General features: G+C 42.9%; 1 protein-coding gene across 4 annotated transcripts in view; it reads right to left on the reverse strand.

Moving 5' to 3' along the window:
• Positions 1–26597, reverse strand: part of LOC137007396 (tectonic-3-like) — a 53402-nt gene that overhangs the window by 15913 nt on the left and 10892 nt on the right. For 3 of the 4 annotated variants that reach the window (XM_067368816.1, XM_067368818.1, XM_067368815.1), the window contains 5 exons: positions 26132–26246; positions 25581–25681; positions 24244–24353; positions 19862–19970; positions 19663–19775 (listed from right to left, as the gene is read on the reverse strand). In XM_067368816.1, coding sequence (XP_067224917.1) covers positions 19663–19775; positions 19862–19970; positions 24244–24353; positions 25581–25681; positions 26132–26246 — 548 coding nt within the window. The remainder of the gene's footprint in view (positions 1–19662; positions 19776–19861; positions 19971–24243; positions 24354–25580; positions 25682–26131; positions 26247–26597) is intronic. The other variant, XM_067368817.1, reaches the window with a different exon arrangement.

Below are 26597 nucleotides of genomic sequence, written 5' to 3' on the forward strand. Positions count from 1 at the left end.
GACTTTCATAATGCTATTACTATCAAACTTTTGATGTGCATCTCTTTTTGTTCAGTTTAATACATTTGTCTATTATTTAATCCAACTTAATGGTTAATCAATGAATCATTTGGTACACCAGATTTCTATAGATATTGATTCAATAGGCATAGTTTCTATAGTACTTATTTGCAATTTCTGATATGGATAACCAAATGTAATGAATTCATTTTACATTATAAGCAATTTATCTTAGATGATAACCACAATTTTCAAAGTGTGTATGTGTGTGTGGTCCTGGTAAACACTACTTTGTGAACCAAATGTCTCAACAAGGATGGTTATACCAGTAATTTTAGACCTTGTTTGGACATTTTTTTTGGTCCCTATGAGGAAAACAGCTTATAAATCATACAAAATTATATTTTTATAAAATGTAAAAATGCAGAAAGTTTTCTGTCATGGGAAGGTTGAGGGGTATAGGGGATAGAATACACCGTTTATACTGTATAAAAATCATTATGTCTATGGAAAGTCCCAATAAATCATGAAAAACCAACAGGACAGATTACAAGGGAAAAGAAACATCAGATTGATCAGAGATGCATCAGAAGAAGGGAGACAAGTGGCATAATTTTACATTATATAGTTTTTTTTTCACAAGTAAGGTGTACATTTTCAAAACTCTTAGTACAAAACTCCAAACTGATCACACTTGTAACACAGCTAGTCATTCTTTCAAAACTTGATCTCATGATTTCATTCTAGTTGTACATATTCATTGTTCATTTTACATAATTACTGTTTCAAACACAATATTATTGTAATATGTAATGAGAACATCTGGTTTAATCACCGAAACACAACTGTTATGTTTTTGTATTTTGTTTTTGTTTGTTCCCTCCCTCTCTTTTGTTACCTATCTGTCGAGTTTAGGTTGATCTTATTGGACGGTAAACCAACGATGATCCTGGTGACGTCATGACGTTCTAACGTCATGACCAGCGTTCCGCCAATCTGTGGGTGGTTGATCATTTAAGGCTTTGGCGGCATTTCACCTGCAGTGAGAGTTTGGGCTCGGACCTCACTCACTTTTATCGAGCCAGAGCCAGCCATCCTTCGTGTCTGTGAACTGTTCACTTAGTCTGTGGTTTATTGAGACAGCATTTCTGTGAGTTGTTTGTTGTATTTGTGCAATAGTTAACGTGACGCAGTTAGAGTGTGATACAAGTTTCTCGTGTTAAATTCATCCAAATTCAATCCATTCGTATGCTGGTGTGAAGTCATTTAACCACTTGATTGACAAATAATGAACCCTTTGTTATGGACCGCTCAGTGCTAATCTCAACCTCACTGACAATTGTTAATTCCGTATAGTGCGTGACGGCTCGACCTGGTAGCTATTAATTCATGTTAGTTAGTGTGTGGGTGTTCACCTCCATTGTATTTTGTTAATTTATGTAATAGAGTTTAGTTAAGGCGCCGCACACGCCGAAGATTTCGGTTTTGTTTCTACATTTTATTTTTGGTAGTTAGTTTAGGGGCGTGGGCGCTAGTTAGTGGGTTTTGGTATGATTATTTCTTTTGTTTGGCGACACCCCTTTTTTTTTTTTTTTTTTTTTTTTTTTTTTTACATTTATTGAGTTCATGTTTTTCTTGTGTTGTCTTAATTTTCCCTGTGTTAATAAACATCGGGTTATAACTGCAAACTTTGTTGTCTGGTTTGTTCTCCCTCACTCTGCGACCCCTGCATCTCACCTAAATGTTGCGTTCATTCCAGTTAACACCTTTTAGCATGTAACACAACAGTATGATCTTCTTTCAGTTTAGTACTTTTGACAATCAGTTCATTCAGTAGAAAACAATGCAAGATACACGTTTCAAATCACCCTTGATGCTGAAATAAGTACAGTTACACGGGCTACAGATGCCACTTTAGAAAATACACTTACATTACCTGAATTACATAATTGACATAAAATCCATAATGTTTGTAATAGTATCTATTCAGTGTGTTATCAAAAGGTGTGAAGTATGACACAGTCATGAGGTTTTGTGCTAGAACCGAGTTTGCGGTTAATACAGTAAATGTTCTCACTGTACCATATGACTGAATCTATGTTGTAACTGATCTTTACAAATGAAGGATGAGTTCCAATAATGTGGCAATCTCTACCATGGTACCATGCCTTTTACAGTTTACAGTATCACATAGCATACTATAATGTAAAACAATGCCATCTGTCTCCCTTCTTCTGATGCATCTCTGATCAATCTGATGTTATATAATTTCTTTTTCCTTGTACTCTGTCCTGGTCCGTGTACTTTTGCGTCCATTCGTTTTTCCTTTAAACCAGAAATGAAATATGGAAAATGCGGTTTCTTTGTTCTTTATTTTAACGCTGATGAATAGAATTAGCAGATACAAGCCATTTTTCTTTATGCAAGATTAATTTTTTATTAAAAATAATATAAATTATATACAACTTGTTATTTAATATGTAAATTTAATTTCCAGTGTTTCTCGTCATACACATAGACGCTAAAGCACCCTATAGTGCCTTTTCCTCTGGCGTCAACAGAATGACTCACTTCATGAGCATGCCTAAATGACATTGATTAATTTTCATTCGTTAAATTTCTATTATTATTATAATAATAATAACTACATTTATATTTTAACCTAAACATAAAATTTCTAATCCTCATAGCCTCTTGTTTAGCGCTCTAACATTATCAAGTTTCCGCTTGTGGTCTCGATCCCACCATTTTGCTTTTTACTCTGTTTTATATGGATAAAGGCCAAAATGACATCTAAATTACTGTGACTTTTTCATATGGCTCTGTGTTTTATATTGTTTTATATTGAGAAATTGTTTGAGATTAGGAGTCACTTTATAGCTATGCTGTTCAAATTGAAAATATACCAACATTTGTTATGATGACAAAATTATACACCAATATGTGATTTTCATGAAGACAAAATTCCCATGCCATTTGCCTCAGTGGAGGTTTGACATGAAATGTTTCTCAATTCTCATTGAAAGCAATGCGTTACGGCCACGTCGCTGGGACATTAACACTACGTGGCTTAATCCTACTAAAACAACAACCAGGGAGAAACTATTTTCTCACACATTTTCTTGTCATCAGCAGCATCTGCTAAGACAACGGCAACGTAAACAAGTGGAAGGACAATATTTTTATGTTAAGCCTTTATAACGGTTTTCTATAATGCTGAACATTGTAAGTGTGTTGCCTCATATTCAGCCTGACCTGCTTGTCTGCAAATCTTTATTGGTCATTTAATATCAGTGTCTTAAAGCATTAAGTGTTTTCTTCATAACGGTGTTTTATTTAAGGAAAAATCTTAACTTGTTAACTGTGTTCATAGTGGGCTGCTTATAAGTAGTGAATTTGCTCCTCCAATATCACTATCGCTGGACGAAGCGGGACATACTGATTTGCAGCCAGTATAGCATTCTATATAGCATTCAGAGACATGGATCTCGAAAGTGTGGGAGAAACAACAATTTTACGAAAGAAAATTTGAAAAATTGAAATTTCTTCACCTTTAATCTGTCCTTTTTTAATTCTGGATTATAAAGATGCAAAACGTAATAAACAAAAATCTGAAAAGAAGTCAATATTTATTTTGTGCACATACAATTTGTGCATCCGGTTTTAATTTAAATTTTGGTATTCACCATAGCATTTAAAAATACAACAACCATTCATTTTTTGTTTTTCTTGACGTGGTTAAAAAACAAAAAAGGAATGGACGCAAGGTCCGTGTACTTTTGTGTCCATTCCTTTTTGATAATACATGTTATTGGTGGGGCCGAGACTGTGGAATAGCTTGCATGTCCATCTTAGAGCAGCTCCTTCCTTATCAGTTTTTAAATCTCTTCTTAAAGCTTATTTTATTTAGCCTTTAATGTTAATCTTTGTTTTTGTTTTGTTTCTATTATTTTTATTATTACTATTGTTTTTATTTCTTACTCATGTACAGCACTTTGGTCAGTCCTGTGGCTGTTTTAAAGGTGTTTTAAAAATAAATAAACTTAAACTTATTATGGATTTTATGTCAATTATGTAATTTAGGTAATTTAATTGTATTTTCTGTGGCATCTGCAGCCTGTGTAACTGTAATTATTTCAGCAAAAAGGGTGATAACATGTATCTTGCATTGTTTACTATTGAATTAACTTTATTAAAAGTACTAAACTAAAAGAACATATGCTGCATCCCATTCTATCCGTCCTAAATAGTATTCGCAATAAGAATTAGTATGTCCCAAATCATAGTATGTTGAAATGAGCATTCCAAAGATACCCGGATGGTCTACTTTTTCCGGTTAGAATTCGAAGTGTAGATCCGTGCACATTTCTAACAGCTAATATTGCCCATAACACATTGCGCTGTGGATGAGGATTCGATTAGAATTTCAAATACGAATAAAAAGTGTTAAACTACAAACATTACGGCTGTGCGAGACCGATGGATAAGCAGAGCGGTTAAGATAAAGGGGCTTGAATGATTCATCTAACCTGACGAAAATATATTTATTAAATGTTATCCACATTATATTGTAACGCTCAGGCTTACCGGCAGAGGTAACACAATTAAAAGGAGAACTGTTTAAAATATTTGTAAGTTGGGTTTAAAATGAAGACAAGAAAACAGCAGATATAAAAGAAACAGATATGTATTTACACCAATCTAAATGACACTGAACTAAAACAACACAAGATATATAAAGAGTCCTTAGACTGGTAAAAGCATACAGTCCATCAGTTCCATACCCTAAAACAGTCAACAGAAACTCTGTGTTGATAGTTCAATGTGTCCACCCGTGTATATACAATCCAATGTGCAATAATCCAAAGTGCAAGTGTAAGAATGAAGTCCTGGAATAGCGAGTGTTCAAACAAAAGTACTCCACAATCCAGGTAGCTTTCGACCTAAGTGTTTTCAGCCCCATCTTAGGCCATATTGCCCCTTTTATAGGGAGAGACTACTTCCTACTACCTTTCAGGTGATTGGTCACATGACAGGTGAGGTCTCAGTTCTTAAAGACACACACACACATTTTTAAGAGGAGTAAAATGGACAATGAAACATGTAAAACCTATTAAAACTCTGATACACAAACGTGCACACGCAGTCACGATAGCACATGGACATTCTCCCATTACTCCATTCTCCTCCCGCCATCCATTCCATATACATTTCCCGGTCATTTCATACGCCTACACTGCACTTGTTGTCTTTTTTCGTCTCTGTGCTGTTTGTTGATGTGGGTGTAGTCAGTCTTCTTGTGGGAAACTGCGCTGGACAAACCGAACGATCGAGCGGCGGCCGCTTATGACGTCACGGCCTGGTCGCGCCAGCGCAGCGCAACCGGAAGCTGACGAAACCATTGTCCATTGTGAATAGGTGTTTGAGTGTGTATTTAAATGTCCAGATTATGTGTATATAATAAATATATATATATATATATATATATATATATATATATATATATATATATATATATATATATATATATATATAGGGATTATTATTGTTTTATCATATTTAATATGAAATTGTTGAAGTATTTTGGATGTGCATTATGTTATATGTACCCAAAGATGGGGTGGCCCAAAAAGGGGCAAGGTTTGGCCTATAAAAGCCAGGCCAAACCTTAACACTTGTTTACCAAGTTTACCAAGTTTACCAAGTCGACGCAAGAGTGCTACCGTGGTGCCTCGAGCAAATCCAAAACCCCTTTCTTTTGTATATTGTGGATACCTGTGGATACATGTATATATTTCATTGTTGGATTATTTTCTGGTTTATTTTTCCTTTGTTGTTTCTTCGGTACTTTGGATTTTTTTTTTTTTTTTTTTTTTTCTCTTTTGTGGACACTTGTATATATTCTTCACTGTGGACCAACTTTTGGCACTGTAAATAAATTACACTTTGCACGAAAAGTGCTTTTGCGAGTGAGCCATCATTTTTACATCCCCTCACGGACTTACACTTCCTCCCCGAAGGCGAACTGGTGGGCTCGTCTTCATCACAAACTTAATCAGTGTCATTCTGTTGTCATTGATGCATGCTCTGTTCTCAATAGGAGGATTTTCTGCTGCTCTCCCAGTTAAAAAATGGGAGGTTGTCCCCAGAAGGCGCTGCATTGAGCTCATGAAAGGACGGGGAATTTAGAACAGAGCCATACCGCCAAATTGTAACTTTAGCAAAATATGCCAATAAAAAATTGACTAAATTTTGTCTCTTGTAATTTTTGACTTAAGTGGTCCTGACTGAACTAGAATGAAAGCATGAGGTCATGTTTTGAAAGAATGACTGGCTATCACAAGTGTGTTACAAGTGTGATCAGATTGGAGTTTTGTACTAAGAGTTCCCTTTCAGTCGGTCACGTTCGACGTACTTCAGTAGTGACCGGCGAATTGGAATTGCGATATCCCAATTCGTCGGTCACTACTGACGTACGTCTCCGTTCCCTCCTTCAGGGAACGAGGGTTACATACGTAACCGAGACGTTTTTAACACATTTCAGTTATTTAATATGAATTTTATTTACTATTTATTATTTAAATAAGAATGTGTATATAAAATACAGATATAGCCTTTTTTTGTTTCATAAATACCTCACATTGAATCCGGAGCACATTTTTAGTTCGTCGCTGCAAAACGGACTTCAGGGTAGGAGATGGACTAAAAATGAACTCCAAAAACTTACTGTAATTTTTTAGGATTCTTTACCTAACCTAAGTCTCTGAGATCCTGACACCTTGCACTTCTGGAGACTCCAGGTAGTTTGCTGTTCTGGAAAATGGTGGCGCTGGAGACTAAAGGGTTCCTGATGGTTTCACACTTAATTCTTCACCTTAATTCTTTGCAGTTAACGTGTGTCTTTTCTTTTCCACCTGTTTTTGTCTGACCCTGCTGACCCAATGAGCATTTAACTGTCCAATGGTCATGCCTTAACTGCAATTTCTAGCATTGCATTAGTATTGCATCCTTCTAATGGGACTTTAATAATTTTTGACTTTTCAGTTTGAGTTAAATGTCTTTTTTGGCTAATTTTATCTGTAAAAGAAAATGTACCTAATAATTAAGCAAACCTGAATTAAAGGCATTTTTCATTTCCAGCCTTCATGAACAATTATACAGTTGTGGCCAGAATTATTAGCCCCCTTCATAAATATGATCAAAGATGACTCTAAAAATATATCTGCATTGTTTATCCTTTTAACAAAAATCGAACCTTTCATTGAAGGAAAAGAATTGAAAGTGGGGGGAAAATAACATTAAGAAATAAATGTTTTTCTCCAAAACACGTTGCCCACAATTATTAGCACCCCTAGAATTTTTTATGAGAAAAAATATCTCTGATGTATATTCCTATTCATATTTAAAAAATTTAGCTCACCGGGGTGATCATGAACATGAAATTGTCCAGCCATGACTTCCTGTTCCACAGGAGTATAAACATGAGGAAACACAAAGGCCAAATTCCCTTAATCATTCATCACAATGAGAAAAAACAAAGAATATAGTTCTGATGTGTAGCAAATTATTGTCGAGATTCACAAAATAGAAAGTGGCTGTTTCCCATTTCCACTATCAGGGCAATAATTGAGAAGTTCCAATCAACTTGTAACAAGATGTTATAAATCTGACTGAAAGAGGACATGTGTCTAAATAATCCTAATGCACAGTGAGGAGGAATGTTTAAGTGGCCAAAGACTCTCCAAGGATCACAGCTGGAGAATTTTTTTAGAGATTAGCTGAGTCTTGAATCTCAGAAAGCCTAAAAAAAAAAAAATGATCAAAAGCACCTACATCCCCACAAGTTGTTCGGGAGGGTTTCAAGAAAAATCCTCTGCTCTCATCCAGAAACAATCTTCAGCATATTCAGTTGTCAGACAAGACTGGAACTTCAAACGGAACAAGCTTCTATGGTCAGATGAAACTAAAACAAGAGCTTCTTGGCAGAAAACCCACCAGATGGTTTTGGTTCACACATGGATAAAAAGTGCCCCATGCCCACGGTTAAATATACTGCTGGATCTTTAATGTTGTGGGCCTATTTTTGTGCTGGAGGTCCTGGACAACTTGTTCAGATATATTGTATCATGGATTCTATCAAATACCAACAGATAAAAAAAATCAAAACCTGACCACTTCTGCTAGAAATCTTATAATGGGCGGTGGTTGGATCATCCGTCGGGACAATGATCTAAAACAAACATCAAAACCAGCACAAAAATGAGTGACTGAGCACAAAATGAAGCTTCTGACATGGCCATCCCAGTCCCCTGACCTGAACCCTAAAGAGAATGAGTGGAGTGAACTGAAGAGAAGAAGCACCAACATGGAGCTGGGAACATGAAGGATCTGGAGAGATTCTGTATGGAGGAATTGTCTCTGAACTCTTCTCGGGTGTTCTCCAAACTCATCAGGCGTTATAGAAGAAAACTCAGAGCTGTTCTCTTGGCAAAAGAAGGTTGCAAAAAGTATTGAATAAAAGGGTGCTAATAATTGTGGGCAATGTGTTTTGGAGAAAAACATTTATTTCATAATGTTATTTCCCCCCCACTTTCAATTCTTTTCCTTCAATGAAAGGTTATTTTTTTTGCTAATTTTATAAACTAAAGATCAAATGGATAAACAATGCAGAATTATTTTTAGAGTCATCTTTGTTCATATTTATGAAGGGGGCTAATAATTCTGGCCACAACTGTATATCACTTATAAATGATTAAATACAAAATTAATAGTAGTTATTAAGATTAATGTGGTTTGGAATTGGTAAGATGTGCCTGTAAAAAAATATGATCAGAAAAGCAATGTGCCTAATAATTCTGCAAGCACTGTATAGCAGTGTGATTTGAGATCTGAATGACAGAAACTGAAGGTGGAACTGAGATTTTCTCTACTTTAACATGCGATCAGTTTGTAGTGAACACTTCTTTACACTCACAGAGAAAAGCTCCAACACTGATGACACTAAGCTTACATTATTATTTTAAGCAAATAAAGAGTCCACATTTGTGACATGGCAATTAAATATTATCCAGTGTTCAAGCTGTAGTGCACACTCCAGCTGATAACCGTATAGGCAGTGTTTCGCCATTTGCTCGCATGAATACGGATATTGATTAATCAACAGTAGGAAAGATCAATTAATTCAGTTCCCATTCAGTCGGTCACGTTCGACGTACGTCGGACAGACCGACGAATAGGAATCTCGCTAGAGAGGCCAATCTACTTCGAGTGTAACTAAACGAGCCAATGCACATTGGCATGCAATCATATGCATCAGCTGCTTGCCTCGCAGCGCGGGTATATAATGAGCAGCAGGTGCGTTGCATCTTCAGCTTTTCGCTTCGGAGCCAAACCTTCTCAACACTGAAGAAGATAGCTACTGAAACCACGAGTGTGAACGAGTCTGCTCTTCGAGACGTCTCTTGGTTGCGGTGCAGGCGGACAGCGCAGCAGCGGGGCCGATTTCTCCTTTGTTTTTCTTTGCCTTTTTTATTTGAGCAAAAGCTGTAATCAGCGTGAAGGCCGTTCTCACGGCTGGTGAAACGGTGCGCCTAGAGCGCTAAAAGCTGTTATTACAGCTGGTAAGAGAGCGCCTTCAAGGAGAGTGCACACGACAGGCTGCACATTTCCCTGTCTGTGCTGCAGCGGCTTTTCCCCTGCGTGCTTCAGCACCTAAAAGAGTCAGTCCTTGAAAGAGCTTACACGAGTAGTTCGCGTCTTTTTAAAGATGTCGTTCTACTTGTGTGTTTCTGGATGCGGTCGTTACCTGGCGCCTCGGGATGGTCACCAGCGCTGTATCGCGTGCTTGGGCTTAAGGCACGCTGAGGCGGCGTTTGTGGACGAGTCATGTACCCATTGTGGGAAGATGACCGTCGCGGAGCTGCGGTCGAGACTCCACTTTCTGCAAAGGGGTGGAGTCCCGGTCCCGACGCCTCGTTCCAATCCTCCTCAGAGGGTTGCTTCGGGCGGCGGGGCTGGTGACTTGAGGATCACGGTGAGCGCGTTTCCTTCGGGGAACCAACTCCCTAGGAACCCTCACCCCTCTTGCGCTCCGCAGCCAGTAGAGCTGCCGGGGGAACGCGGTGGACCACCCCAGAGGTGTGTACCATCCGTATCCTTCGGAGCTCCCCAAGACGACCGGATGTCGATCGCTGCATCGGAGGGTGAGCCTGACGCTTCTGGGGATGACGATTCGGCGCAGCTGCCTCCCTCGGGAGTGACGACTGTGCCCGATTCAGACCCGGAAATGATGGCTATGCTTTCCCGGGCCGCCAACAGGGTCGGGCTCGTGTGGAACCCTCCACCGTGTCCCGAGCCCTCGAGGTTGGATGATTGGTATCTCGGGGTGGCAAGGGCTGGTTCTCAGCCCCCACCCCAGTGCCTTTCTTCCCGGAGGTGCATGAAGAGCTCACTGGCACGTGGACGGCACCTTTTACTGCCCGAAGCCGTGTCGGTGGGTCCTCCTCCCTCACCACCCTTGATGGTGGAGCGGCTAAGGGTTATACGCGCATACCCCCTGTGGAACGGGCCGTTGCTATGCAACTGTGCCCTAACTCCACCTGGCGGGGGAGCCGTCTCTCCCTTCCCGGGCCTGTAAGTACTCGTCGGATCTTACCGGCAAGGCTTATCAGGCCTGTGGGGAAGCCGCTTCCGCCTTACACGCTATGGCGTTGTTGCAGGTCCATCAGGCCAAGGCACTGAAGGACCTGCATGAGGGTGGTCACGATCCGCAAGTTCTACAAGAACTTCGTGCCGCGACGGACCTCGCGCTCCGAGCGACGAAGGTTACGGCGCGGTCAGTGGGTCGTGCGATGTCCACCATGGTGGTCCAGGAACGCCATCTCTGGCTGTGTCTTGCGGACATGAGGGATACCGACAAAGTCAGGTTTCTTAATTCCCCCGTGTCCCAGACCGGCCTCTTCGGCGACGCGGTCGAGAACTTTGCCCAACAGTTCTCGGCTGTACAAAAGCAGTCAGAGGCGATCAGTCACATCCTGCCGAGGCGGTCAGCTGCTGCACCTCCACCGCCGGCGGCACCTCAGACTGCCCGTCGCCGAGGGCGCCCCCCTGCAGCCGCCCCCGCTCCGACGCCCCAGCAGCAGCAGCCTCCATCCAAGCGGCGTCGTGGAGCCGGTCGCGGGCGGGGTGCCCAGCCCGTCCAGCCACCCCCTAAGAAGAAGGGTGGCAAGGCCAAGTCCAAGCGGCCCTAGGACGGGCGACCCGGAGATGGACGGGACTGCTCTTCAGGAGGTGGTGACCGCACCGCTCCTTCCCCCGGAGGAGGGCCGGGTGGAGAATCTTTTGTTTCCCCTTTTTGTTCCGCCGCTGGCTCAACGGCCAGCGGTACCCAAATTTTCAATAAAAGAGCAGTTTCCTCTATCTCCGGGTCCGAAGAGGGCTCGGAGAGCAGTGGGAGGGCTAGAACCTCACCACTCTCATCCACCTCTTCTGTCGCCAGCGGACAGCAGCGAGCAGCAGGTAGGCAAAACCTCGACTGCTCCCTCTGTCCACCCGTGGAAGCAGGTAAGTGTTGCACAGCACACTGTGACCCCGCTTCGGGCCGCCTCACACAGAGAGCCTCCCGGGCCGCGTCCCTGCGTTCCACCTCGCTGCCCCGCGGCGGGTACGCCGGTGGTCCCCTTGGTGCCGCTTGCGCGGTCTCTGGGAGCCTGGCTAGCGCTCCCCAGTCCGTCTCGCTGGCTCCTTCGGACCATCAGGCTCGGCTATGCGATTCAGTTCGCCCGGCGCCCCCAAGTTCAGGGGCATCCTCTTCACTACAGTGAAAGATGCCGATGCCCCTGTTCTGCGTGCGGAGATCGCAGTCCTACTGGCGAAGGACGCGATAGAGCCGGTCCCTCCAGCCGATTTGAGGTCGGGGTTCTACAGCCCCTACTTCATTGTACCCAAGAAAAGCGGCGGGTTACGACCGATCTTGGACCTGCGAGTTTTGAATCGGAGCCTTCACAAGCTACCGTTCAAAATGCTCACGCAGAAACGCATTTTCGAGTGCATCCGTCCCCGAGATTGGTTTGCAGCGATCGACCTGAAGGACGCGTACTTCCATGTTTCGATTCTTCCGCGACACAGGCCATTCCTGAGATTCGCGTTCGAAGGTCGAGCATATCAGTACAGAGTCCTACCCTTCGGGCTGGCCCTGTCTCCCCGCGTCTTCACGAAAGTCGTGGAGGGAGCCCTTGTTCCCATGAGAGAACAGGGTGTTCGCATTCTCAACTATCTAGACGACTGGCTTATCCTAGCACAGTCTCGGGATCAGTTGTGCGAACACAGGGATTTGGTGCTCAGTCACCTCAGCCAGTTGGGGCTTCGGGTCAACTGGGAAAAGAGCAAACTCGCCCCAGTGCAGAGGATCTCTTTTCTCGGTATGGAGTTGGATTCGGTCGAACAGATAGCACGCCTCACAGAGGAACGTGCTCGGTCGGTGTTGAACTGCCTGAATACGTTCAATGGCAGGACAGCGGTCCCACTGAAGTTCTTTCAGAGGCTCCTGGGGCATATGGCGGCTGCAGCGGCTGTAACACCGCTCGGTCTGCTTCATATGAGACCGCTCCAGCACTGGCTTCACGGCCGAGTCCCGAGATGGGCGTGGCAACGCGGCACGTTCCGGGTGCCAATCTCTCAGGAGTGCCGCCGAACCTTCAGTCCGTGGTCAGACCCTTTGTTTCTTCGGGCAGGAGTGCCCCTAGAACAAGTGTCCCAGCATGCTGTGGTTTTCACAGATGCTTCTGCCACCGGCTGGGGTGCCACGTACAACGGGCATGCAGTCTCAGGGGTTTGGACGGGACCCCATCTGCATTGGCACATCAATTGCCTCGAGTTGCTGGCAGTACGCCTTGCCCTGAGCCGCCTCAAAGGCCTGCTTCAGGGCAAGCATGTACTGGTCCGTACGGACAACACTGCGACCGTTGCGTACATCAACCGTCAAGGTGGTCTACGCTCCCGTCGCATGTCGCAACTCGCCCGCCATCTCCTCCTGTGGAGTCGGAAGCATCTGAGGTCGCTTCGCGCCATTCATGTCCCCGGTGTGCTCAACCGTGTGGCCGACGAGCTATCACGAGCTGCGCTGCCCGGAGAGTGGCGACTCCACCCCCAGGTGGTTCAGCTGATCTGGAGAGAGTTCGGAGAGGCTCAGGTAGACCTGTTTGCCTCACCAGAAACCTCCCACTGCCAGTTGTTTTACTCTCTGACCGAGGGAACACTCGGGACAGATGCACTGGCTCACAGCTGGCCCCGGGGCCTGCGCAAATATGCGTTTCCCCCAGTGAGCCTACTTGCACAGACCCTGTGCAAAGTCAGGGAGGACGAGGAGCAGGTCTTGTTAGTTGCGCCTTACTGGCCCAACCGGACCTGGTTCCCAGAACTCTCACTCCTCGCGACAGCCCCTCCCTGGCCCATCCCTCTGAGGAAGGACCTCCTCTCTCAGAGACGGGGCACTCTTTGGCACCCGCGTCCAGACCTCTGGAAACTCCATGTCTGGTCCCTGGACGGGACGCGGAGGTTCTAGGTGACTTACCCCCTGAGGTACTTAACACCATCACTTCGGCACGTGCACTGTCTACGAGACGTGCTTACGCCTCGAAGTGGAACCTGTTCGTTGAGTGGTGTTCTTCTCGCCGAGAAGACCCCCGAAGATGCTCGATCGGAGTCATGCTTTCCTTCTTGCAGCAAGGGTTGGAGCGTAGGCTGTCCCCCTCCACCCTCAAAGTCCATACTGCTGCCATATCCGCTTACCACGACCACATAGATGGTAAATCTGTTGGTCAGCACGACCTGGTCATCAGGTTCCTTAGGGGGGCGAGACGGTTAAATCCTCCTCGTCCCCCCTCCATACCCTCTTGGGACCTTACTCTGGTGCTCAGAGCACTCCAGATTGCTCCCTTTGAGCCTTTGCTGTCAGCAGACTTAAAGATTCTCTCTATGAAGACTTTGCTGCTGGTGGCATTGGCCTCCATCAAGAGGGTAGGGGACCTGCAGTCATTTTCGGTCGACGAATCGTGCCTAGAGTTCGGGCCGGGTGACAGCCACGTGGTACTGAGACCCCGGTCTGGCTACGTGCCCAAGGTTCCTACCACTCCCTTCAGGGACCAGGTAGTGAGCCTGCAAGCGCTGCCCTCGGAGGAGGCAGACCCAGCCCTGGCTTTGCTCTGTCCAGTTCGCGCCTTGCGACTGTACTTAGACAGAACTCGAAGCTTCAGGACCTCAGACCAGCTCTTTGTCTGTTACGGAGGCCAGCAGAAGGGAAAGGCTGTCTCCAAGCAGAGGATGGCCCACTGGATAGTGGATGCCATCGCCCTGGCTTACCAAGCTCAGGGCGTGCCCTGCCCGCTCAGGTTGCATGCCCACTCCACGAGAGGTGTGGCATCCTCCTGGGCGCTGGCTCGTGGCGCCTCGCTAACAGACATTTGTAGAGCTGCGGGCTGGGCGACACCTAACACGTTCGCTAGATACTATAGCCTTCGTGTCGAGCCGGTCTCCTCCCGTGTTCTCGCCTCAGGTCAGAGGCACGGAGAGGCCCCGGCTTAGTGTCGGCTTGCTGCGCTACATGCGCATTCTATTCTCCAGAGAGTCCCTACGGGCAGACCCTGTTGAGTCCTCCGGTTACCCTTCGGCAGCCGACGTGGCGGAGCGTCTGGCGCCAGGCCTATACTCCGTTGTATCCTTGAGAACCGGATTTAGGCTGGGTTCCATATGTGTGACCCTACGGGGATCCCATATGGCTTTTTCCACGGCTGCTCCTAAACGAAGCCCGTGTCTTTCCCTCTGGGAGAACCCATCTCTCATCGAGTGGAGTCACCCCAGTTCTTCCATATGTTGTACAACCTACAAGGTTAGTCCATATGTACTTATCCATATAACTCCTTCGGGGAAGGATATGGCTTCCGCAGCGTTCCTTATCGCATGTAAGGCTACGCTTTCCCAGCGTTATCCAATTGTCGCACTGAGTGGGTTTTGGGAACAACAGTGATCGACCCTCTCTGCGTGAGCCTGGTCCCACCGTCCTTAGGCAAGGGGGTTCAGGTGGCTCACGTCAGAGCGCTGGAAGAGGGCAGCTCCTGTGGCGCTTTGGTAGGGATTCCTATTCGTCGGTCTGTCCGACGTACGTCGAACGTGACCGACTGAATGGGAACGTCTCGGTTACATAGGTAACCCTCGTTCCCTGAAGGAGGGAACGGAGACGTACGTCCCGTCGCCACAGGCGTTGTCCTGCTGATGCTGCCGCCTGCTCGGTTCGGCTCCTCAGCGAAAACCTGAAGATGCAACGCACCTGCTGCTCATTATATACCCGCGCTGCGAGGCAAGCAGCTGATGCATATGATTGCATGCCAATGTGCATTGGCTCGTTTAGTTACACTCGAAGTAGATTGGCCTCTCTAGCGAGATTCCTATTCGTCGGTCTGTCCGACGTACGTCTCCGTTCCCTCCTTCAGGGAACGAGGGTTACCTATGTAACCGAGACGTTATTTGTTTTTATATATAATATTTTATATTATATATAAAATATTGCGTTAGACTTGCGTTTCGCTGTCATTTTGATGGACAGGATCGTAAAAAAAAAAAAAAAAAAAACCATCATAATCAATATTAGCCCCTTGTGACGAGCAGGGCGGGCGAGAGCCGTGAGGGAACGGCGCGAGGCCGGTGACGCGAGTGATAATGAGCGTCACCTGCGAGGCGTGCCGGCCTCGAGTCTCTCACGGAGGAGCTCCGGAGGCATAAAAGGAGGAGCGACATCAGTGAAGGACGAGAGAGGACCAGGCCTGGACTTTATTTTATGTTTTATTATGTTTGTGTGGCCGGCAGACGTCCGCGAGGGTCTGCCGGCATTACTTTCGTTTTGTTGTTTGTTTATTTTTGAATTAAAGTTACGTTGAATGTTTGCCGGTTCCCGCCTCCTTCTTCCCATATCTACTAACCTTGTTACATTGGTGCCGAAACCCGGGAGGAAGGAGGGACATGCTGTCGAAGAGCCCTCGCTGCTGAGGGGGATCGCGGTGCTCCGGAGTTCGGGCAGCGTGGGAGTGTGTGTAGACCGCGAGAGGCTGCCCGAGGCGGTGGTGCTGGAGCCTTGTGAAAGGTGGGACGGAGACCCGGATGCCGTGCTCCTGGGACGAGGTGGGGTGGCTGCCGTCTTGGACCTGGAGGGAGCGGAGGAGTCGCCGCCGTCTGCCGTGGGCCGGAGCCTGCTGCCGTCCGCCATGAAGGGGAGGAGCAGGGGACGGGGGACTCGCTGCCGGCTGCCCTCAGTCGGAGGAGCCATCGCCGGCCGCCAGGAGGCGGTCGAGGATCGGGCCGTCCACCGAGCGTCCAGTGCCACCGCATGGCACCGCGAAGAAGAGCCTCTTGGCAGGCTGAGGACCGAGCGGCAGTGTGTCGGGGAACCGGACCAAGAATTTTTTTTCTCTTTTTCCTCTCTCCCCTCTCTCGTCCTGTCGCTCCCCTTGCTTCCGTCTCCTTTCTCTCGTCTCGTCTGTCCTTACCCCCAGGTGCTGCGGCCGCCGAGACAGGCCCCGGGGGGGGAGTAGAGCGCAGTCTCGGAGGTACCCCCCGGCCTGCGAGGGGCGTTGGGGGTATGTGACGAGCAGGGCGGGCGAGAGCCGTGAGGGAACGGCCTCGAGTCTCTCATGGAGGAGCTCCGGAGGCATAAAAGGAGGAGCGACTACAATGAAGGACGAGAGAGGACCAGGCCTGGACTTTACTTTATGTTTTATTATGTTTGTGTGGCCGGCAGACGTCCGCGAGGGTCTGCCGGCATTACTTTCGTTTTGTTCTTTGTTTATTTTATATTAAAGTTTTGTTGAATGTTCGCCGGTTCCCGCCTCCTTCTTCCCACATCTACTGACCTTGTTACACCCCTCATTTTAATTTTTATATTTTAATGATAAGACATTTTATTCACGAACTTACAGGATAAGCAAATAGGCATAGGCTTGCATTTATTTATACTATGAAAAGAAAGTTGATCAAAGACAAGCTGCGTCAATTTCAGTTTTCATCTTGAACTCGTCACGGATTGTGAGTGAATGCGATCATCCTTTCCTCTTTACTACTGTACAGAACGAAATAAACATGAATGAAAATAAAAAAATATGTTGAAAGATACAGTAGCTTACCGAAATCTGTATCACGTCAGTTCAATCAGTGTTGCAGACAATGTCACCTAACATTATACCTCAGAAAAGCAATTAGTTGACCATAAACTTATAGTCAGCAAGAAAAATAAAAAAAACTTAAGTAAGCATGCATAAGTAACTTTATCATTATACAATTTACTTAAACTGGGTGCTCGTCTGTGTGTAATCAAGCGCATCATTTTCATTTTATTCTGGAGACTGAACTCGCGCTCTACTGCCACACATGAGCGCACTCACCACCTACTGGACAGGGGTGGGAATTACAACAAGCTTACATACAAACTACATAATCTGTCAAGATGACGGACGGGCTGCAGATTTTTTCCGTCACTGCTAAACAAATTCCATCAATTTTCAGTTAATTTTTAATTTAATTTTTAATTTTAACTTAATTTTCAGTTAACGCGATCTCTGATATATATATATATTAGGGGTGTAACGGTACACAAAACTCACGGTTCGGTACGAACCTCGGTTTTGAAGTCACGGTTCGGTACAGTTTTCGGTACAGCAGGTGGAGAGAAAACTAAACATAAAATTGCTTTTTTTTATTATTAAACAGAGGTTTACTGAACAAATTGTGTTTTTGTCTTTAAATATATTACATTAAATTAAAACTAAAGGTTTCTTAAGGATAAAAAAAATGATCTCTGCTAATGCTATAAACTATGTAGGGAGCCCTAACTTGAAAGAAGCCCAAACTAGCCTAAATTCAATTGCTTTTTATTTTTAGATAAAATAATCAACACTCAAATAACAAATTGTATGCAAACCTGTAAGCTGCACCTAAGGCAGTTTTTGCATTAACTTCTAAATGTTTTTACTCCAATTCGTTGTTGAAATATAATCATTTCTACACAGTGGCTGTTATTTTAACATCAGATTAATTTAAACATACATTAAATAGCCTAATCAGGATATCACTAAAAGATTAAGTAAAATAATGAATATATTGGCTAATACAGTGCATATATTAAGCGAAAGAGTTCATTTCTCTAGCGAACTAACAAGCTGTGAACACTGAATGGCTTTTCTGAGGTAAATGCATCATGACATATTTTGAATAAGGACGCTTTCATTGATGTCTTTCCACCGTTGAAACACTGAATGAGCGATTACATGAGATATGACCGTTTCAGTAAGTTGTACTGAATCTTGCAACATACCTTCAGATGTTCTTTCATGTTTATTCTGTAACTATTAAGGAGGAAGAGATGAACACATTCACTTGCGCTCCACGCTCGCGCTGCCGGTTGAACTGAGGCGCCTGTACAGTGATCTGTCACCCCACATCAAAGCACGTCAAAATGGCATTTTCTGTTTAAACTTCATGATTTCGTGGACAGAATTTGAAGGATGATACTTTGTTTCTTATCGAAAGTAACAAAACGCAGAGCTTATTGCGGTTATTGGTGGTGAATATTGGTTGCAATGTAATGCTTCGGTACACACGTGCACCGTACCGAAAGCCCTGTACCGAAAAGGTTCGGTACAAATACGTGTACCGTTACACCCCTAATATATATATATATATATATACATATTAGGGCTGGGCGATATATCGCATGCGATTGTCACGCGCATTTCGTCAGTAAAGCCGGTTCCCTGATTACCGCTAAATCATCATCACCTGCTTTCAAATGGAGCGGCATTTAATAGACAGAGCCGTAGATCACTGATAAGCCATCGCAGATGAATCGCCTTCGATAATGAACGCGATATTGCGTGGCTTATCAGTGAACTACGGCTCTGTCTATTAAATGCCGCTGCATTTGAAAGCAGGTGATGGCGATTTAACGGTAATCAGGGAACCGGCTTTACTGACGAAATGCGCGTGACAATCTCATGCGATATATCACCCAGCCCTAATATATATATATATATACATACATATGTATGTATATGACGTCACACTACCACCGGTGACACTCCACGACCGTGGTGGCGTGGCTGTCATGCCTACCGTCTCAGCCCTAGCTGTGGCAATGCATTATGGGATTGCCCTTATCTGCAAAAGATACAAACGATATTGCCATGATGAGGTATTTTAGACAATAGCATAATTAAAGGTACACAATGTAATTTTTTTTCTTTTTTCTTTCAAAATTTACAAAATTTCTATAATGAGTGAGTACATCATGAACCTATCTTCCAATCTGTGTTTTTGTCTTATCCTGAATCATTACGGTACACCTGTAAGTGTTTATATTCTGACTATTTTAGACCAAGCAGGATGCCTACTGCTGCGGAGTAGCCGAGTACCTACGTGATCAGTCATAATACATTAACAGAGTGATATAGCTCCAGCTACAATGTTCTTCCACAAGACGTATGAAATTTTGTTTATTAACCGCTAGAGCACCAAAAGTTATATAGTGTACCTTTAATATACAACTGTTTGGGACTGCCTTTCCATAGGGATGCTGTCTATGCAGACAACGCTCTAGGTTTTGGAAGAAAGCTTTAGTCTCACCCTCAGTAGTCTGAAGCCAGTGTAGTATGTGAGAGCATTCAAACTCCTGTCATCTACACAAGAGCGTGCTGTCACAGCACGAGAGCAAGATAGAGAACTTGAACGCATGAACCCTGGAAAAGAAACCATAAATCAGTATACAACTATTCATATTATTTAGAGTAAAAAAAGTTCAAATTTAAACACATTTTGCCCATACTTGCAGGATTGTTGTTGATGCAGGCAGATGACACCGGACCTGGTGATGGCTGTCTAAGTGTGCTAACTTTGGATGTACGGTCATAAAAGGTCAGAATGATGTCATCAACCTGTGACAAAGTTAAATACCTTTCATATGTATTGCCTATGTAACGTAACAGCAATGTACTTCCTTTGGTAATTGTATAAAATGAACCATAAAAGCAAAGATAATACTTTAGAGCATTTGAAGCTAGCTAGCATATTTGCCAGCTAGCCAGCATGTTTGACCACATGTATGAAGTGATGGAAATGGACGATAATGTTAATGTCATTAGCTGCCATCAAATCAGTGGAAAGCAGAACTGTACGAGTGAAATATGGCATTTCCGTTGCAATTCATAAGTCATTTAAGGCTGTTTATTGTTACCCAAGGTATACATTTAGAATAGATAGATAAATAATAAATATTTTAACAGAAATGTTCATTTCAGTTTTAAAACCTACGAGCAGTTATACCACTGAGTAATACACACATTTTATGTAACCTATATATTTCACATTTCTATTTTTAATTTTATTACAGGAAGAAAATAATATAATACATAGGAATATTAATATATTATAGTAGTAGTAGTCTGGGGTAGTAGTAGCCTGCTTCATTAAAGTGCAGTTCATGAAAAAGTATATATATTTTGTAAACATTTTGATATTTACTGTACTGTTTGAGTTCATTCTAAACAGCAAATGCTTACATTTACATGTGGATATGTGATCTTTAAAAAAACAAAACTCTTTTTTTAATCTCCACATAGTGCAGTTGACTGCTTAAAATCGATTTTCTAAATGTTAAAGGTGCTATATGTAAGATTTTCACTTTAATAAAGCATAAAAATACCCCAATATATTTGAAGCTATTTATGAAACATGCTAAGTTCACCTCCTTTTTTCTCAGAAAAACAATGCTACAGTAAGATATTCTAATTTGAAATGTGCGGAATGTGTCGGAATGTCTGTCTTTGTTTTGGTCTGTGCGAAACCGCGTGCTGCCAGTTTATCCAATAATATTTCGACATCACTGGTTGCCAGTTGGCAGAAAACACAGCATTTTGCAGCCATGGAAACAAACTGGGTCAGAGAATTGCAGATTCTACCCGACCTAAAAACCCTCTGCATCCATCTAAAAATCTATATGAACAACAGCATATTAAAATACAGATACATCAACTTACAGCGTGTACATCTCTTTGGCTTTCATTGTCAATTGCACTCCCTCTTGTTGCATGTCCTCAAGCTGGCAACCCGCGTCTTTGAAGGAGGGGGTGTGGCAAACAATATTTTGAATTTGGACTGCAGTACCTATTTGACCACTGGGTGTCATTCCTACATACAGCACCTTTAAATGAAAACATAATGTTGACGGAAGGTAAAATGCGGGACTCTGAAGCATGAAAGTGCAGTGCCTGGACAGTATGTGGCATGCACATAACCGTGTGTCCCCACTGGCACAGAACGAGTGGAACAGAGCAAGCATTTTCAAATAATTTATGGAAACCTGTGCTTCACCTTCACGTGCAAGCATGAAGCTCAACTTCCATGGGAATTAACTGAAAATGCTCTCTCTGCAGCAGTGGATACACACCATAAGAGACCCATGATGTTTAAGCGAGAAATCCGACGGGTACTCTCTGCATTAAATCTAGTGTATGGAAGCACGTTGGATTCTATGAAGTTGAAGGGGAAAGCACCTGGGCTGCATTGTAAGCTTAAGTTGATCGTACCACCACTGGTGGCAACTGTTCTACGATCAGTTTAGGCTTACAATGCTTTTAGGAAACACTACCCTGGACAAGCCACAGTATATGAAAGATGTGTTATTGCTATATTATTAATATTATATAATATTGTTATATTGTTTATTGCACATAACTGGATAACATGTATGCTGCTACAGGCACATATTTCTTTTCCTGTTGGTTCTTGCAATACTGGGACATATGCTGGCAAATGTATCCTTCCAGTTAACTTGCCAAATCACTTCCATTTGTTTTATTGATAAAATAATTTGGAAGTAATTCATTATGGGTCTTTAAATACTTTGCTTTAAAAGTTTGATTGGCTAAGTCTTGGCTAAGTTGAATTAGCTTAGTGCGACATGGCAAAGGCTGCGATTTTTAATTATATAAATATGTACACAGCGTGTTATTTAAGAGCTGCTCTGTGATCAGTAGTAAATGCCAACAGCCACATCACCCTGTAGCCCAAGACTGGTTGCCGAGTGAAGCTAAGCAGGCTGAGTCTGTGTGGACACCGGCGGGACACTTTGGGCTTAAGGGATTAACCAACTACAGTTGCATAGAGAATTCTAACTCTCTATACGATACTTTCCAATCGTGTTTAAGAAATTACATAGTACTGAATCTGAAAGTTAAATCTTTCCTCTCTTTGAGGAACTTTGAAACAGTAAACCTACATTTCATCTCGCCTAGATTACTGTAATTCACTCTACTTCAAATGGTTCAGAATGCAGCCAGGCTGTTGACAGGTGGACATAAATTTGAACATATTACTCCCTTTGTAACTTCCTTGTACTGGCTGCCTATTAAATTGAGAATAGATTTTAAAAATAAATTTTTGTTTTTAAATCACCAAGTGGCCTAGCTCCTAGATATCTATCCGAAACGCTGTGTCTTTACAAGCCATCTAGATCACTTAGGTCCGGGGATCTTGAATTGCTGTATGTCCACAGGTTTAGACTGAAACATAGAGGGGAATGAGCTTTTGCTATAGTAGGCCCTAAACTTTGGAATAGCCTACCAGTATCTATCAGAATGGCATCATCTCTTTCTGTATTCAAATAAAAACTTAAAACTCATTTGATAAATGTGGCTTTTAATACTCAGCTGGCTGAGGACCGAGTGGCAGTATGTCCAGGAACTGGACCAAGAATTTTTTTTCTTTTTCCTCTCTCCGCTCTCCTGTCTCTGTCACTCCTTGTGCTTCCATCTCCTTTTCTCTCGTCTTGTCTGTCCATACACCCAGTCTCGGGAGTACCCCCCGGCCTGCGAGGAGCGATGGGGGTATGTGACAAGCAGGGCGAGGCGAGAAGTGTGAGAGAATGGTACGAGGCTGGTGGCGCAAGTGATAATGAGAGTCAGCTGCACGCTGCATGCTGCACCAGTCTTGTATCTCATGGAGGAGCTCCGGAAGCATAAAAGGGGGCCTGGACTTTACATTACGTTTTATTAAGCTTGTGTTGGTTGCAGTTGACTGTGAGGGTCTGCCACCATTTTACTTTCGTTTTGTTGTATGTTTATGTTATATATTAAAGTTGCTGAATGATCGCTGGTTCCCGCCTCCTTCCCCTATCAACTAACTTTGTTACAGTAATTTTCCAATATATTTACGAGATTGCGACACAGACTGACAACAGCAGGAATGCTTAGGATCATTTCAGAGTTTCTCTTAGGGATTTAGAAGTTCTTAGGAAGACTTTTAATCTGTCCTAGGTTTAGGAGCTATTTTTAGCATTAAAATGCTTTCTGAATTAAGGTCATTGCACACCGAGTCTGAAATTCACATGCGAAACTATCGCACGTTAAAAAATATATTCGACCTCACGTTATGTCAATCGCATTTGCACACCGCCTCCGAAACTTTCGTCCGTCAAAAAAATATTCGGATCAGGTTTGATTTTCTGCGTTTTTCGCAACAATGGCACGCATTTTGAGAGACGTTTTGACAATTCAGAGCCACCGTACGCAAACGCAAAAATCCAGAATGCCATCTGACAAGTTGATCCACATCGTCTACAGCACAAAACATATAAACATATAAAGTGAGATTGTGCCAGTAGCAAAGCATCAAACAGAGCCACTGACATCCTGAAGTAAACTTTGAAACGCTCGGCTAATCCCGCAGCTCCTTGATGAGGTGAATTCTCCTTTCTCTCTATACAATCTTGGGATTGAATGGACCCAATATTTCCTCTTTCTTTTTCTCTTTTTAAGAAGAGAGGAGACAACTAATCGTGCTCACTGCTTGAAGACTTAATTTTGTATTGTTTTGCGATTTTTTTCGCAACGCATTCATTAATACGCATCGGACTCAGTGTGCAAGGTCTCTGTGCGTAAAGAATTTAGGATTGCGAATAGGAAAAAATGCATGCGAAAATTTCGGACTCAGTGTGCAAAGGCCTTTACTTTTGGGTGAAAAATGTCCTAAAATTAGGAGAGACACACCCCTAATTTTTAAGAGCTCCTATATTTCTGCATTAGAATCAACTTATAGCCTTAAGATTTTTTGCAAATGCAGATTGCAGATTTTTTGCAAACGTTATGGTGTTTACATACAAGCTACAAGACAATAATTAGAGGCTATAAGCAACATGTGATCACAGTTTACCTTGTAAAACTTGTTTTTTTGACTGTTGAAGGCTGTAGGCTGTCTCAGTAAGAGTGGATAGAGGGACTTGGGATGAAAACGAGCAGATGTCTGATCAGCTGACTGTTTTTCTAAGCATAGAGAGAAGGGAAAAAAAGCATAAGCAAAGCTTTCTGAAACATACTTGTGTGGAAAAAGTCATGCAGTCATGTTTAATAATTGGGAGAATGTGTTAGGAATGGAATACTGCTTGCCTTATTGCATAATATTTATTAAATACATATTGTGTGCAATGATTAACATTCCAAACATTTCAATGTGACTTTGTTTTTCTGTATGAAACAGAATTATCAACGAGGAAAAAAATTGTGGGACACAGTTCACTGTATGCCCTCTTGTATACATCTTGTTAAATGTAGTAGGCTGGAAAATGAACAGTGTACATACTAAAGACCCCGATAAATACTCATGGCAAAGTTTTTATTCTCTACTTAGTTATGGGTAAACAAAACAAAAAAAAAAAAGGTTTCAAAATACCTGATAAGCAATATACTGTTAGCGAACATCCCAACGCTGCTAGTAGTGGCGTTTAGATATATGTGTAAATGTTGCTGTGCGTTTCCTCTTAATTCATAGTTTCCATATAACATCACACCCTTAAAGAAACGCCCACCTGGTGGGCAAAACAAAGATTTCCTCCACTGCCTGCCAGTTATTTTTACCAGGCTTCTACTGAGTACCAATGTACTAAAACAGTGAGATTTATAGACCAAATTCAGTATACCGATGATGATGATGCATACTACACAGTTTGAAGCGGCCAGAATATGAATGCAACACTCTAAATTGCATGTTATGTATTTTCCAAAGAAAACCTTTGTAAAGAAAATGTTTAACATGGCTTAATGCATTAAGACAGTGATATTGGAGGACCAAATTCAATATACACCTTATTTATAAAATGAACACAGCATATGAATGCAAGGCACAAAGTTTCACATTAAGCACATTTCAATCATAAAGCAAGCAATTAATGTGCAATTAAACTAAATTTATCACGTTCATATTCCTTGTTCGTCTGCATGTAGTATGCATAATCAGTAATGTGTATATTAAATGTGATCTTTTCACTGTCTTAATACATTCAGGCACACCAAGCTTCTTTTTACATTAAACGTTTTAGAATGTCCCACTGTTTTTAGTGATTTCCAGAAAGTTCGGTTTGGCAAGCTGTTTCAATCTCTTGAAACGAACTTCGCTTTGGCCTTCATTCATAGATTTAGCTTTAAGTATATCAGGGCCTTAAGAGAATTTTGCAAGGTTAAGGAACTGGAGTGCAGTGAGTGAAAATACAGTACCCTCTTCTCTCTGAACACAAAAGAGGTTTCCAGTCAGTGTAACCAGTGCTGGATCAATTTGTGTTCTGAACATTAGCCAGCTCTCAAGACAGACGCCAGACCTATATGTGACAAATACAGCTGCGTTTTAAAGCACATTCAAAGGTTAGAGGACACATACAGTCAAACCAAAATTTATTCAGACAGCTTGAATATTTCATTTATTATTAACAGTTTATTCACTATAGTTTAAAAAAGTGGTAATAAAATATGACAAGGTCTCAAGTTTTATCTGACATAATAAAGATTAATTTTTTCTAACACAGTTTAACTCTAAGCAAAACATGGTCAGGTCAAAGTGTCTGAATAATTTTTGGTCCCAAATTTTTTTTATCAATTTTACCGGTAGTCCACTGTATGAAGAATTTTTGGGTATAATGTCACATTTTACTTTATTTTGCTATTCTCACTTACCTAAATAGACTACAGTGTCCTGCACCCACTAGTAAAAAAAAATCTAGTGTCTGAATAATTTTTGGTTTGACTGTATAATAACAGACAGAAGCAGTTACCTCACATCCTGGCCACAGCTGTTAAACACATAGCTGAGGTTCAGGAGACCACAGTCCATGACATCACAACAGCATCCAATGTCACAGAAGTCAGGTGTGACATCACACAGGCAGTCTGCGGGAGGGAGACAACTCACATTGAACTTACTAGTGTGATGAGGATGGAATATCTCAATGGTCAAATACGTATATATATTGATATGTTTAAAGATACTATGTACGTTTAAACTTGTAACATGTTCAAAGTATTTTTAAAAGTAGGGGAGACCGGGTATTGTTGCAACACTTTCTGCTTCAGCATCTGTAACTCACTGAATTTGAGATTTGAGAATTTGCTTAAACTTTTACACAAAAGCACCCACATTTGATTACTACAAAAGGCATCCATTTTTCATCTGGCTAGAAAGACGTGTCTGCATAGTCTGCGTCTTGCGTCTTATGCAGCGACTTGCGTATGACGTGGCAT

This window comes from Chanodichthys erythropterus, chromosome 19 (assembly GCF_024489055.1).
Source record: "Chanodichthys erythropterus isolate Z2021 chromosome 19, ASM2448905v1, whole genome shotgun sequence".
Classification (NCBI taxonomy): domain Eukaryota; kingdom Metazoa; phylum Chordata; class Actinopteri; order Cypriniformes; family Xenocyprididae; genus Chanodichthys; species Chanodichthys erythropterus.